General features: G+C 39.2%; 1 protein-coding gene and 1 pseudogene across 1 annotated transcript; both read right to left on the reverse strand.

Moving 5' to 3' along the window:
- Positions 1-980: 980 nt before the first annotated feature.
- Positions 981-3,743, reverse strand: LOC125315498 (annotated as a pseudogene).
- An 8,461-nt stretch (positions 3,744-12,204) lies between these two features.
- On the reverse strand, positions 12,205-15,430 carry LOC115756180 (probable inactive poly [ADP-ribose] polymerase SRO5). The gene is made up of 7 exons (XM_030695875.2): positions 15,327-15,430; positions 14,333-14,931; positions 13,627-13,868; positions 13,379-13,515; positions 13,175-13,270; positions 12,924-13,019; positions 12,205-12,542 (listed from the first exon to the last, which is right to left on the reverse strand). Exons 2-7 carry the CDS (start codon positions 14,899-14,901, stop codon positions 12,528-12,530), a joined length of 1,155 nt encoding a protein of 384 aa, XP_030551735.1. The 5' UTR covers positions 14,902-14,931; positions 15,327-15,430; the 3' UTR covers positions 12,205-12,527.
- Positions 15,431-16,221: the final 791 nt, after the last annotated feature.

Here is a 16,221-nt window from a genome sequence, read left to right on the forward strand (position 1 = left end):
CTAGCCTAACCAAAAGAAAGCGAACAGTCAGTCGATAAAAAGCGAACGCTACATGCAAAAATAACAGTCCGAACCGAACTCGACAATTGGGCTGTGTAAATAGCCTTTCGCCGTCCAGAGTTCCTATTCTGATAAATATATCGGCAAGCAAGAAAGGAACCTAATACAGGTGACCATTCACTGAATAAAATCATTCCAGTATCAGACCTTCGACCTCTATGACTGTAACTCAATTACATTATTACTGCTGGAGCCGTGTCCAAGTCCAATAGAAGCCGTTTCCAACTATTCCTAGCTAAAGCACTATTCCACCATTTTCATCTAGACTTGTCACAGGAACTTCAGGATCTGGTTGTGTCATGATATGTTATTAGATGGAAATGTTATTACATGCCACGTAATTACGCAGATCATACAATGAATATTCCCATAACATGTCAATCAAAGAAAACTTTTGCTTTCACTAGGATTGCCCATTCTCCATTGGACACAAACAGTCATGTGACATGATAACCAAGGGAAAACTATAGTTAACGACCGTAAACAAACAAATATTCCAAAAGACAAGCTGGTCAAACAAATTCCAAAGGTCTCCATCTCCATCAAAAACAGTCATGCCACAAAAGAACCAAGAGAAAACTACTGCTGATGATTATGAGCAAACATAAACACTCCACAAGATCAGCAGATCTTACAAATTCCAAAGGAGTCTTTTTTCTATCTATGATTCCCGATGGACCTCCTCGTCCACACCATGTGTACCATTTGCTCATGCTGCTATGCGCTAGGAACTAATCAAAATGAAATCCGGTCTTATCAACACACCTCACATCTCCTTCATATTCAAGACCATCCATAGTCCCATTATCTTCCGCTTCACGCCTCAAATTGCTGTAAAACGGAACAAATTATACTCACTTCTGTGGTGTATATTATTATAATGCAACCTAAGCTCTCTATATCATGACTTGACATCAAAGCTATAGATGTGCGTCCAAACTATTGTTTATCAAGGGAAGCATTATCCACACCTTAGTTTCGAGAATTTTAGCGATTTCAATCAGCAACCTATCCTCTGCTATTTGCATGAAGTTTTGCATCAGCTCATGCCTTGGAATCTTACTCTCCTGTAAAATGATGATAATGTGTTAAGTTGATTTCAAATTAAAGGCAAGCAGAAGATATAGCTTAAAAACCAATAACTAAGATAAAGGTTACTGTTTATCAAAGAAATCGTGATCCACACCTTATGTATGAAATGTTTAATGATTTCAATCAGCAACCTATCCCCTGTTATTTGCCTGAGTATTTGTCTCAGCTCATGCTTTGGAATCTTCCCGCCTGGAAAAAGATGATAATGTGTTATACTCATTTCGAAATTAAAGGTAAGCATAAAATAAAGCTTAAAAGCCAAGAACTAAGTGATGACAATGTTGATGTGGCACTTGCTTTGTGGTCCTTATGATACTTTGAACTACTGTTTATCAAAAGAACGATAATCCACACCTTTATTCTGAGATTTTCAATACATCTATTCAGCAACCTATCCCCTGCTATTTGCCTTAATTTTTGTATCAGCTCATGCCTTGTAATATTCCCCTCCTGGAAAAGGATGATAATGTGTTGAGCTAATTTCAAAATTATTGGTAAGCAGAAGATAAAGCTTAAATGCCAAGAGCTAAGTCATGACTATGTTGATGGGGCACTTGCTTTTTGGTCCTTATGATACGTGGAGATCAAACTGACATGAGATGGAGGTAAGATCTTCAAGAGTTCCCAAACCAAAATCGAAAATGATGTCCAAGGGGTGGTTGATTTCCCCGGCTTCTCTGGAGTTGTCAAGAACCCTATTTCATATTTATCTTACAAATCGTCAGACAAGGTTGCCAGAACAGACAAAGTTGAACACACAAACATGGTTAATGCAAAAATAGCATTGAGAAAGAAAAATTCATTACCTCTTAAGCCACAAGAGACTTTAAAGCTGACAATGTACACCGGCAACACGCGAGTTTTAGTGTGAGTGCTCCGAATTATGTATCTCCTCAGAAATGATATGTCGCCAATGCCCGAGTTGTACTCTTCCGAACTGAGATAACATTGTCCTGAGCCAAGACCGACAAGCTCCATTTTCCCCAGTATGACATGACAAAGCAACAGATGCCTTAGGCCATCTTCATCGAAAGGAGCGGTTATTACACTGTCGAAGCATTACAGAGAAACTATCTAAGGCCAATATCATCACATGCACAACTTACTAACATGAGTCAAGAAACAACATGCTTATGAAACATGCTTGTGAAACAAACTCGTTCTATAAATTCAATCGGTCATAGCTTACAAGGGAAATATATTAACCCATCAATAAATGCTTGGTGATCAACTTTCTAAACGGTATCTCTCCCAATTATTTATGCAATTTATAGCAGCGGATTTAAGTAGCCAAAGCATTACAGAGAAAATAAGGCCTACGTCATCACATGCAAAGCATACTAACATCAGTAAAGAAAGAATATGCTCGCGAAATATACTCGTATCAGATTTAACCAATCATAGCTTGAAATGGAAATTTACTAATGTGCTAAATTAACATATCTTCTTGATCGTACCATTTTCCAAATAGTATCCATCAGTTGTTTACGCAATAAAAGGGAAACGAAAGGATACTCTTCAAGAGGATAACCATAAGGAGCAAAATAAACTCCACAATCATACGAGCCATTGTTATCAGGCTTCCCACAGTAGCCAAAGCCACAGGACAAGATGTTGGATGCCTCTTGCTTCGAGACTGCATACCATGCAAACTTTACGTTGGCGGTGTTGTCGCCGCCTTTCTCCTGCATTGCCCGTGAATAAATTTGGAACACTTCGGCCCCGTGCTTTTGCCAAGAAATCAGAGTAGCAATTTCTGTGGACTGCGACCGAGGTAACTTGCACCCCAACCATAGCTAGCCTCGAGACCAAGTGCTCCTTGATAAGGTGATGGACATAGTCTTCCTCGTTGAGTTCCATCAACCTGCTGCCGATGACCAGCAACGGAGGAGCCCCAGATTGATCTGAAGAGGCAACACTCCTGCCACCAGAGATGGACGAATTCGAATCCTGATCGTCCATCAGATCATCTGGAGGTGGACGGTTGAGATCAATCGCCGGATGGTTGAATTCACGTGCAACTGCATCAGGAGCGGCTGTGTGTGCAGCCGGTGAACGACATTGATGGGTATAGTGTGCCATCCTTGACCAAAGAGAGAACGTCCCAAAATACTGCGTTGCCAAAAAAATAAACGAAGCAATTCACAAAATATTTACTACTTCCAAAACGAAAACTACCATGGCACGGATTGAAGAAAGAACAAGCGAGACACAGAACGAATGAAGATCCAATGCAGGGATCACAGTTGCAAAACAGAGCCTCACGGATTGCCAACCAAAAGCACTAAACAACAGATTCTTGAGGTCAGGTCGTAGAATGAAGCAAAGAACCGTAGAACAAACAGAGCCATGAAAACGAAATGAGAAAGTTGAAAAATCTAATTCTCAGCAACCCAAGGGTATGCATCTCCGGAAGCTTATAGAGACTTTCAGGAGATCGAATTCCGCACGCTTCAAGAAAGATTCCGATCAAAGCAAGGAGAAGGAGGAGGAGGAGGATCGAACCCGGTTTCTGGAACGAGACAGACAGAGGTTGGTCGGCGTATGTGGGTAACTTCGGCTATGGAGTGAGTGTGTGAATGGCGAGATTGAATGAGAGTAGGGTTTAAAGTTTTATTTGCTTGAACAACCAGAGGAAGAGGCGAGTTTGAGTATAAAAGAGGAGGGTTTTGAAGAAGAAAACCAACGGTACAGCCTTCTCTCTCGTTTTTTACAAGTGCTTTGGAACAGTTGTCGATTTTTTTTTTTTTTATATTTGTGCTCCTTTTGTTTTTTGCAAACAAATAATTTATGTTGACATATTTTTGTGGACAATGAAAATATTTTTTTATTTATTCATTTCTATAAGCAATCGTTTTCAGAAAATACTTCTCAAATTATTCGTATGTCGCAAAATAATGGGAGCCTAAAAGTAAATCTCAATACATTTGTTAAATATTTAAATAAAGAAGATTTGTCATTTCAAAACATCGTCTTCCTGGTTTGACGCTTGATCGGGAAGTTGAAACTGAAAATCTTTATTTATCAAGTAAGATTAACAAATACCATAAAAGACCTAGTTAACAAAACCGGTTTAATAACCAGTATAGAATCTAACGGTGAAACGTGAAAAGGTACCATATTTTTGCACCACAACATGAAGAGAACTCTTTGATAATTGAATCTATTTGTGAATGGGAAAAGTAAATTGTTTATGATTCAGAGTGCGGCGATTGGCGAAATTAATTAAGCCTCCGGAAGCTTGTATATTACATCATAAATAAACATTCTATTGCCATGTGTCGGAGTTATGATGAGGAACTAAGCAAGAATACTTTGCTTTGTATTATTGACAATTTGTGCACTAAATTGTAATATGTACACATGTTTTTGGAATCAAGGAGAGGCCAAGATTTCCATTTAGCTTAAAGTACACGAAAGCGATGTGTCAAATTCTAATGAATACTTCAATAGGTGCATCACAATCTTTTTAAATTTCTTTGGCTTAGTCGCTTTATAACTATTTGTTTGCTAGTTACATGTCAAATTCTTTAGTATTATTTGCCTCTTTCGGTGTGGGCGGACATCTAACACGTTGCCTGTGAGGAGAGAATAGACATTTCTAGGAGAAGCGAATTGGGTGGTCGAGAGAGAGAAAAAAGAGAAGTCGAGAAATTACTAAACAGTAGGTTCACGGATAAGCAACTTCGGTAATATGATTCATGTTTATTTATTACAATAATTTTATGATATTGAGCTGCTCAATAATTAAAGTAATTTTGCGGACAATTTTCTCGAGTAATGACCAACCTATAATTTCTTAATTTATCGAGCTGTAAAGTAAGGTTTATATAGTTTCACTTATCTAAAAATCGAGTTCCGCAGCTTCAATAGTATTGGATCCACCAATGTTCTCTTTCAATTTGCAATGAGAAAACCGTAAATACCGATTCCCTTGAACTCACTTTATTTTATCAAAATTTTCACAATATATTACACTTATACCTTTGTGTTTTGATTTGTGTGGAAAAGCGATATTTATGGCATTTTATTTTTCCCAAGATGTCAAAAAGGGGGGAAAAAGAATTGTGTCCGGAAAAGAAAAAGAACATGTTCTCTTCTCGCCGAGCCAGAAAATCATACTACTGAAAATGGAAGGACAACTATTATTCATCCATTTAAGATTGGTTTATTACATCAGCTAAAGCGGGAAAATAATTAAAGCACGGGATAAGGTTTATTACCTTAGTTAAAGGAGGAGTAGAATTAGAAAATGGGATAGGGTTTATCACATCAGGTAAAGAAAGAATAGAAATCTCCCTCCACCACACGTGCTGTAACACACTGCCTCTGTTTCACCAACGATAAAAAAGATCATAAGGCTCGAATTGCTTCACGAATAATTAACTTTGCTAAAAGGTACATCTGAATTCCAATTATTTATCTACTTTGCAAATAATGTAGAAGTCACTTTTCGATGTATAATACATGAAGATCGTGAAATATGTATATGGGAAAATGTACTTTGCTAGTTCATTTAATTTCATATGTGCAGCTTATTCCGCTGTAAAATGCTCAAGTAATATTGCTTACAGCGCAAAACAAAGTATATAACTTTGGTTGAGTAATTTAATCCTTTCACTAGGTCACGGGTTCGATTCACATCATTAGCAAATTCCGAATGGCTCGTTCTTATTGATTACCTGCGGCATATCTTGTGTGGCGAGACTTCCTAGCTACTAGCATTTTGATGGGGTTGTGGTGACGAGCTTGTCAATCTCGAACCTTCCAGTCGCGGGTATTGCGAAATAGCTATGGTTTAAACTAAATATGCCATTATGGTAACGTTCAATGGGTTTGCAAGCGTTGATGCCACTCCCCACCCTTGTAACAATTAAAAAAAAGAAGTAATATAATCTCTTTGGTTATAGTCAAGTTGAAATCCACAGCCCCAAAAATCAGGTGAGCTTCCGGAGGTAACTATCGAAGCATCCATTACTATCGTTCTTATGTTCCTCAACCAAGCAAAGTATTAGCGGATTTAATATTAGCACATCTTATGAATCACAAGCTGTTTATTACTGTTTAGAGTTCAGTCTGAAACTGCAAGAGTGGATCGGGATTTCTGTTTTCTCCGGTAGGCAAAGCAGCACAGCTTTCCCATGAAAGAAAAGAAAGGCAAAGAGAGAATGCTACCCAGTCCCGTTAATTTTAAAAGCACTATTTGTTTCGCCAAAAAAAATTCGGTGAAATTTCCAGTAGGAATCTGAGTCGCTTAGAAAAATGAGTCGACGGAAAATCTTTTCATAGTCAACAAAAGACATAGCTTGAAATTAAGAAAAATGATTTCCTTTTTTAAAATTCAGAAATCAAATTTTCAAAATATGATTAAGCATATGGATGCTTTGAGTTCCTTGAAGTCGCGCTTTAAGTCCCCAGTGCTTTTGGCTGCGTTCCCAACGATGGTGCCTCGATACCTGACTAGGCCCAAATCCCTCGAGCTGAGGCTCTAGACCCCAATGCTCACGACCGTACCTAAAAGGCGTTGCAACTCGTTACAAACCTGACCTCAGCTTAACGTGTTGGTATAGCAGCATCAAGGTTTTGGCGGCATGCCCTAAAGCAACCATATAGTAGCTACATGTCAGGAATTTCAGTTATACTTTCAATTTTATTATTTATTTTCTGGAAAAGATGTACTCATTCATTGTCCAGTTACATAAATATATATATGCAAACATATATAAATGGTTCCACAAGATCAATCATGACTAAACCTATTCTTAAAGCATTGAGAATATGTGTGATAGGTTTGTAGTTAAACTGAATCTTTAAACTATTCCCAATCGATGAATCATTGAGTAGATATTGATGATCTTATTGAGATCCGTGTATTTATAGATTCGTCATTAAGCATTGGATACTTAAGAAGAATGACGAGTCACAAGTCATTGGGTATTGCGATACCCGAGTTAGAACATAGGTGTGTATCATACAAGTTCACTGAACATGGTATGCATAGAATGATTAGCAACATGGAAGCTTTTAGCATGGTGAATGTCTAATCGTTCGTGTTATGGTTTTATGTAAATGATCCTTAGACGTAAGACACGGTTTTGTCTTGTGTGTTGAATAGTTATGGTTTACGGGTGCGCATAATGATGCTTCGTTGAACTCTCTTTGTACTTGATGGTCATAACTTCACATGTAAAGGCATATGTGTGCACAATATGTAATCTCTCTTCTTGTTATATACAAGGTACAAAAATGATGTCCAATGATATCTGATCATTACACCGTATTGAAATCCTCGGCCAAGGTTATAATCGAGAACGAATAGTTCATACTTCGTTGAAAAATACATGTCAATTAGGTTTGTGCATATGATACACAAGTGCGCATATTGGTGGTTCGTTGATCCGTCTCTGTATATGATCAGGAACAAAAGGAGTTTCGAGAGGTCCTACCTTTTCAATAGGAATACCATATGGAAGGAGTCCAGTGATGGTATGAATGTCTAACAACGTGATCGACATGGGACCCTAAGGAAAGAAGAAACGGTCAGGAAGGGGACCAAAAGCTGATGGCAGCACCCAAAAGTCCAAGATTCAAATCATGAGACAGTGTGCTAACCTCCATAGCTGTGTCCACGCCATTTGATTTCCAAATGGTTTATGTGAGTCCATCACGCTTCAGCCTAAGGTACCAGTTATGGAAATCCAGCTCCAACGATGGAAACCCGGAATTGAGAGGGTTCTGTTGTCCAAATATCCACCATAGAAGTTCTTTGGATGAGAAGCAGCTCTCCACACCTCATAGGAAGGCAATACCGAAGAACAGTAGGAATACGTTGATGATTGAGGAAACAAGGGCCAAGGACCAACCGGTCAGGCTATTCACCCAACATGTTTAAGGGATGAAAACGACAATTATCGGAGCAATCATCTCGTTCCAGATCATCGAAATTTGCTATGATCTTTGCTGAGGAGAATTGAGGTGAACTCAACGCCATTGGAATCAGTAGAAGGCTCGAAGTAATATGGACCAGGGTTTAGGGTTTAAGAGCAGAAGGAAGAAGAATCGGAAAAGTTTGATTTTAATCTTTCAAAACCGAAATCCAAAAGGCTAGTGATCCGAGGAAAATATGATTACAATAATTCGAAATCTACAAGTAATCAGGAGACGTAAATATTGGCATCGATAACAGAAAATGCGGCCAAGAATCTGAAGTAACTTTCAGAAGGCGTGCTAGAATAGATGGACACTCGTTAATCGAGCATCCGACCGGAGAATGGTTATGAATAGTTATGCCAGCTCTAAAACAACTTCCTGAAGACTCGATTCAAGGCAGAGAACATGAGCACGATTGATAGGGGCGGAGAGAGAAAAGAAGCAAACCATTACAAGTAGATTAAAGACTATCGGCAGTTATACGGTGCACTACACGAGTCAAAATAAATGTCTGAAGACCTAGTCAAATAAGCTCGTGCAGAATAATCAACGCGGGGAGCTATCGGTAAGAATGCGCTGGAAGATACAACCGTTGAAAGACAGTTACTTGCTCAACCATTATAAATACCACCGGACATCCACCATTAAAACCCCCCACCCCCCATCCCGTTCCCTCCCGGCAGACCAAATCAACAAATTACCTTTATCTTTACTTTCTACACTGCACTTTACTTTCCTTAAATGTAACTTTTAGATTCTCGTCATCAAGGCAAACTCCAGCGTTTGTCTTATCGTAGATGCTTTGCCATTGAGTCAAACTCCGGTGTAGTATCAAGGTATGTTCAGGCACTGTCATTGAATTAAACTCTGGCAAGGTTTGAGCACGTTGGTTCGTTCTTTTGTAGGGAGTGTACTCTCTAAGCCACTCCGTTGAGTCAAACCCCGACTTAGTCTATGTTTGTGTAATTTCTTCTAGTCATTTATGTATCGATTCTTTAGAAGTGTACTATCTGAGCCATCCATTGAGTCAAACTCTGGCTTGGTTCACATTAGTGCAATTTTATTGAAATCTTTGCATCATTTACATGTTGATTTTCTGACTATATGGATCACTCTTGTCTCGAATCACCGTATCATCTCTTATCACATTTAAAAGCCGAAAAACGAACTTCCGTAAAAAAATATTTGTTGTACAGAAATTCCAGCACAGCAAAACCAAAATCAAACAAATATTCCAAAAGACAAGCTAGTCATACAATTCCAAAGGTCTCGATCGCCATCGGAAACAGTCATGCGACATAGGAACCAATAGAAAACTACAGCTGATGATTATAAGCAAACACAAATTTTCCAAAACATCAGCGGATCATACAAATTCCAAAGGAATCTTTTTTTCTATCTATGATTCTGGATGGATCTCTTTGTGCACACCTTGTGGACCATTTGCTCATGCTGCAGTGTGCCGGAAACTCCTCGAAACGAAAACCAATCTTATGAACAGGCCTTACATCCCATTCAATATTCAAGTCCATCCGTAGCCCCATAATCAGCCGCCTCACGCTCTGAATTGCTGTAGAACGGAATAAGTTATACTCACTTCTGTTGCGAATAGTACGTCTGTGTCGTTCTCAATAGAAAGACACTAAATCAAAAAACAAACTTGCATGCTAGGAAATCTCTCTCTCTCTCTCTCTCTCTCTCTCTCTCTCTCTCTGCTTGGGCCGCTTGCGATTCCACGTATGGAGGTCACCAGATCTAAAGCTCGCTTCCATGGTCGCTCAAGCCAAAGTACAAGCCCAAAGCCGCCACGGCTGCTCAATCTGAGTCGGGTTTTGTTTACCTTTGAGTTTTCATTGCTTTTCTATTTTCTCTATTATTTTTCTTTTTTAATTTTTTTTTTATTTCTTATCATTTAATCAACGTCAACTTTCTACAATGTAAGGTATGGTTTTGAAAGAAAGTAAAAGGAACAACTTATATTTAAATATTTTCATGGACGATTGAAAATATGTTTCGTTTATACGTTTTTGTAATGATACGATAGATAACTTTTGAAAAAATATCTTTCAGATCATCTATTGTCCACCAAACAAACATGCCCTAAGAGTTTTTTGAGCGTTGAAGAAGCCAAAACCTAAAGGACGGGCTTAGGAGCAAGAGATTGTGCTTCGCTTGGTTTGACGGACCATTGTGATTAATGGATACTGCTATTTAATGCATATCTAACTCCGTTCTTAGGCTTTGTTTGTTTCACGAAACACAATTATCAGGAAATTTTTTTTCCAAATTTCCGATGTTTGGTTCACAAAAAATAAACAGTCAAGGAAAATATTTTACAACCATGAAAAAACACTTTCAAAATTGAAGAGAGGAAATCATTTTCCCTCATCTTTTCTCCCTCTACTCTTTCACATTCATTTTCTTTTTTCTTTTCTTTTCTTTTCTTTTTTTCTCGGTCGATTGACGGCCGCGGTGACGACAGACAACCGGTCACGGGCAAGGAACGAGCTGTTCCGTGGCCGATGAGCTCAAGCCTCATCAACAACGAGTGAGGAAAAGCCTTGCCAAATCTAGCAAGGCGAGGCTCAAGCTTGTCGGCCTAGGGCAAGGTTGATCTCGCCTATAGCCCATCGCCGGCCGTTTCCATGGTCGGCGACCAACGTAAGAAGAAAGAAAAGGAAGAAAGAAGAACAAAAAATTCAAAAATCAAAAAAATAAACAATAAAAAACAAAAAGATTATTAAAAATTTTGGAATTTTATTTAAAAAAATTAAAAAAATTTGCCGACCATGCCACATAAGACGATCTGGTCAAAGTGAGGAAATTCCAACCAAAAACCGAAAATTGTTTTTCAATTCATTGTCAAGTCTCAGTCAAATACCGAAAGATATTGTTATTTTCATAGAAAATGACTTTCCGGAAAATATTTTTCAAAAACATCATATATTTCGCGAAACAGAAACTTAGTCAAATGAACTTTTCAAAAGTCCTATTTAATCAAGTTAAGTAATGCTCAATTGTGCGTGGATACATTCTAAATTTTGATAGTTCATTTAATTTCATATGTGAAGTTTATCACGCTGTAAAATGCTGAGGAAATATTACTTACGGCGCAAAACAAAGTATATAACTTTGGTTGAGTAATTTAATTTTTCCCACGAGGCCACGAGTTCGATTCACATCCTTATCAAATTCCGAGTGGCTTGTCCTCATTGATTTGCTGCCGGCCATGGAGCATATCTTGTGTGGCGAGACTTCCTAGTTGCTAACATTTTGGTGGAGTTGTGGTGCCGAGCTTGTCAATCATGGACCTTCCAGTCTCGGGGTGGTCCTTATGGCAACGTGCACAGCCCAAAATCAACAGCCACTATCCCTCCGACGGTGCTTAACCAAGCAAAGCATTAGTGGACTTAAGATTATCACATCTTATCAACACAACATGATCGGTGCTTCCTAATTAGTAAATACATGATTCTTTCTTATATAATTCTTTCTTTTTCTACAGGAAATTGCTATTTCGCAATGATGGGGGAAAGTATATCCTGAAAGGCAGTACAAGAATCATTTCCTGGCGTCCCAAAACCGGACCTTAAGCTTCACGAGTTGCACTATGGCCTCACAAACCCGACTCGGTCTTTTTTATAGCAAATTCACAGGTTTCCCTTGACCAATTTAAACAGAAAGCCAAGCTAAAACACTAATGTACTTTACACATTAAAATGACCGGAAATTGCCCTGAGTAACATTGCCATTTCTATTCAGAAAGAGAGCAAAAGCCTCTAGCCTAGTCAAGAAAGCAAACCGAACCCCACATGTGAGAAAAAGGAGATAAGTACACCATGAGTGCCATAAAAAAAGACCGAGAAAAAGAGTCCGAACCGAACTCGACGATGTGGTCAATTGCCTTTCACTGTCCGGAGTTCCTATTCTGGGAAATATGTCGGTGAGCAAGAAAGGAACCAGATACAGGTGAATATTTCTCCGAATGAAACTATTCCAGTATCAAATAAAGAAAAGTTTTGCTGTCACTAGGATTTCCCATTCTCCATTGGAAACAAACAGTCACATATGACATGCGAACCAAGGGAAAACTATAGTTGAGGACCATAAGCAAACAAATATTCCAAAAGGCAAGCCTATCATGCAAATTCCAAAGGTCGCCATCTCCATTGGAAACAGTCATGCGACATCAGAACCAAGAGAAAAACCACAGCTGATGATTATAAGCAAACACAAACATTCCACATGACCAGGGGATCATACAAATTCCAAAGGAGTCTTTTTCCTATATATGATTCCAGATGGACCTCCTCGTCCACACCTTGCGCACCATTTGCTCAGGATTGTTGTGTTCCAGGAACTCCTCAAAATGAAAAACGACCTTATAAACTCCCCTCACATCCCATTCATATTCAAGTCCATCGATAGTCCCACAATCAGCCGCTTCATCCCCCAGACTGCTGTAAAACAGAATAAACTATGCTCACTTCTGTTGTGTATAGCAAGTATCCTATCCTAAACAGTTGTTTTGTTTTCTAGAGAATGATACTAAATCAATGACCGACAACCAACACACATAGGGAGGGAGGGAGAGATCCGCTTGATCAAAAAGAAACTTGCATGCAAAGAGCGATGACATATCGAATTGTAATGGCATATATATGAAGCAAGCAATGAGTAATGAACCCGCCCTTCCTACATTTATTCCTTGCGTCGATATCAGTTTTCTCTATCGAAGTTATTATTTTGATGCAACCTAAGCTCTCTCCATTCATGACTTGACAGCAAAGGCATAGATGTGCGTTCGAACTACTGTTGATAAAAGGAATCATAATGCACACCTTAGTTTTGAGACTTTCAATGATTTCAATCAGCAACCCATCCCCTGTTATTTGCCTGTATTTCGGTATCAGCTCGTGCCTTGGAATCTTCTTCGCCTGCAGAACGATGATAATGTGTTAAGGCAATTCGAATATTAAAGGTATGTAAAAGATAAAGCTTAAAAGCCAAGAACTGATGTTGATGTGGCACTTGCTTTGTGGTCCTTATGATACTTGGAACTACTGTTTATCAAAAGAATCATAATCCACACCTTAGATGTCATATCTTTAATGAATCGAGTGAGCAACTTATCCCCTGCTATTCGCCTTATTTTCTGTACAAGCTCATGCCTTGCAATCTTCCTCTCCTGGAAAATGATGACAATGTGTTAAGATAATTTCAAAGTCACAGATAAGCGGAAGATAGAGCTTAAATGCCAGGAACTAAGTGATGACAATGTTGATGGGGCACTTGCTTTGTGGTCCTTATGATACTTGGAGATCAAACTGACATGAGATGGAGGTAAGATCTTCGAGAGTTCCCAAAAGAAAATCGGAAATGGTGTCCAAGGGGTGGTCAAATTCTCCAGCTTCTCCGGAGTTTTCCAGAACCCTATTTCATATTCATCTTAGAAATCATCAGACACGGTTGATGGAATAGACAAAGTCAAACACACAACCATGGTCAATGCAAAAACAGGATTAAGAAAGAAAATTTTATTACCTCTCGAGCAACAAGAGACTCTAAAGCTGACAATGTACGCCGGCAACACGCGAATGTTCAAGTGAGCGCTCCGAATTATATATCTCCTCGGAAATGACAAATCATCAACGCCCGAGTCGTACTCTTCCGAAATGAGATGAGACCGTCCCGAGCCAAGACTGACAATCTCCGATTTCCCCAGTATGACCCGGCAAAGCAACAGATGCCTTAGGCCATCTTCATCGAAAGGGGCAGATACTGCACTGCCCAAGCATTACAGAGAAACTACCTAAGACCAATATTATCACATGCACAAATTACTAACATGAATCACGAAACAACATGTCCGTGAAACAAATTCGTTCCATCAATTTAACCGACCGTAACGTAGAAGAGAAATATACTAACTCATTAAATAAACAAATCTTCGTGATCGTACGACTTTCCAAATAGTATGTCTCCTACTTATTTATGCAATTGATAGGGGCGGATTTAATTGCCAAGGCATTACGGAGAAAATAAGGCCTATGTCATCACAAGCACGCCATACTACCATGAGTCAAGAAACCATATGCTCTCGAAATATACTCGGTGTGTTAGATTTAAGTGGTCATAACTTGAAATGGAAATATACTAACACGCTAAATTAACATATCTTCGTGATCATACCATTTTCCAAACAATATCCGTCAACTGTTTAGGCAATACAAGGCAAAAGAAAGGATACCTTTCAAGAGGATGATCAAAAGGAGAAAAATAAACTCCACAACCATATGAGCCATTGTTCCCAGGCTTCCCAATGTAGCCAAAGCCACAGGACAAGATCTTCAATACCTCTGGCTTCGATGCCGCGTACCATGCAAACTTTACGACGTTGATGGTGTTGTCGCCGACTTTCTTCTGTGCTGCCTCTGAGTGAACTTGAAATGCTTTGGCCCGTTCTTTTGCCGAGAAATCGGAGTAGCAAATCCTGAGGATTGCGACCAAGGTAACTCTCGCCCCAAGCATAGCTAGCCTCGAGACCAAGTGCTCCCCCATAAGGTGGTGGATATTGTCTTCCTCGCTGAGTTCCATCAACTCGCCGCCGATGAACAGCGACGGAGGACTGCCACATTGATCGGCAGAGACAGCGCTATTGCAATCGGAGACAGACGGATTTAGATCCTGATCGACCATCAGATCATCCGGAGGTGGACAGTTGAGATCAATCGCCGGGCAGTTGAATTCACGCGTTACTGCATCAGGAGTGGCGGTGTGTACAGCGGGTGAACGACATTGATGGGTGTGGTGCGCCATTCTTGACCGAAGAGGGAACGTCCCAAAATACTGCGTTGCAGAAAGATAACCAAAGCGATTTACAAAAATTTTACCACTTCTAAAACTAAAAACTACCGCAAAGATGTTACGGATCGAAGAAATAAAAATCAAAACACGGAATGATGAAGATCCAAAGCTTTTAGTCCATGGAGTGATAGCAGTTGCAAAACAAAGCCTCGCGAATTGCCAACCCAAAAGATCAAACATAGATTCTCGAGGTCTGGTGATTGAATGAAGCGAAGAAGAGGGCAAACGACTGGAACGAAATGAGAAAGTTCGAAAATCTAATTCTGAGCAACACGTTTACGCATCTCTGGAAGCTCACAGAGGCTTTCAGGAGATCAAATTCCGTGGGCTTCAAGAAGGATTCCGACCAAAGCAAGAAGAAGGAGAAGGACTCGTACCCGGTTCCTGGAACGAGAGAAACGGAGGTTGGTGGGCGTATGTGCGTAACGTCGGCGACGGAGTGACTGTGTGAATGGCAAAATGGAATGAGGATAGGGTTTAACGTTTTATTTGCTTGAATAATAAGAGGAAGAGGCGAGTTTGAATTTATAAGAGGAGGAATTTGAAGAGGAAAACCAGCGGAACAGCCTTCTCTCTGGAAAGCTTATTGAATATTTGGCTCCTTTTGTTTTGCAAAGAACCATTGATTTGAAAAATATTTTCCTAAAAACGATCCCTTGAATCGCTTACAAAATGAATGAATGAAAAATATTTTCACGATCCACGAAAATATTTATGCCTACATTGTTGTCGATAATGCAAACATTTCTGATTAACTAATTATTTTCAGCCATAAAATGGATCGTTTCTAGGGAAATATTTTTCAAATCATTTATTTTTCACGAAACAAACGGGAAGTTTATCTTTTTTCTTATTTTTTGTTTTAAAAGAAAATCTAAATACACTTGTTGAATATATAAACAAAGAAGATTTGTCATTTTAAACATCGTTCTTATGCCCGCCAAGTCAAAATTGAAAACCTTTCTTTGTCGACTCTCCCCGTAAATGTAGGTACCAATATTCGGATCAAGCCACGCAATCCCTAATGTCTTTTATCGTTCCTCTTTATTTTTCTGGGCTTTTTGCATTGACTTAATTTGCAAGATCCTGGTTAGTTTCTGTGCGTTGTATTACAGCAATCAAGTAAGACCAACGAATACCATACAAGCACTAGCTAACAAGATCGTTTAATAGCCGGTGGGGAATCTATCATGAAACATGAAAGGAAATACATGCACGCACCACAACATGGAGAGGCTAAGATTGCCATTTAGCATAGTAAACGAAAGCAAA

Source organism: Rhodamnia argentea, chromosome 6 (assembly GCF_020921035.1).
Source record: "Rhodamnia argentea isolate NSW1041297 chromosome 6, ASM2092103v1, whole genome shotgun sequence".
Taxonomy (NCBI): domain Eukaryota; kingdom Viridiplantae; phylum Streptophyta; class Magnoliopsida; order Myrtales; family Myrtaceae; genus Rhodamnia; species Rhodamnia argentea.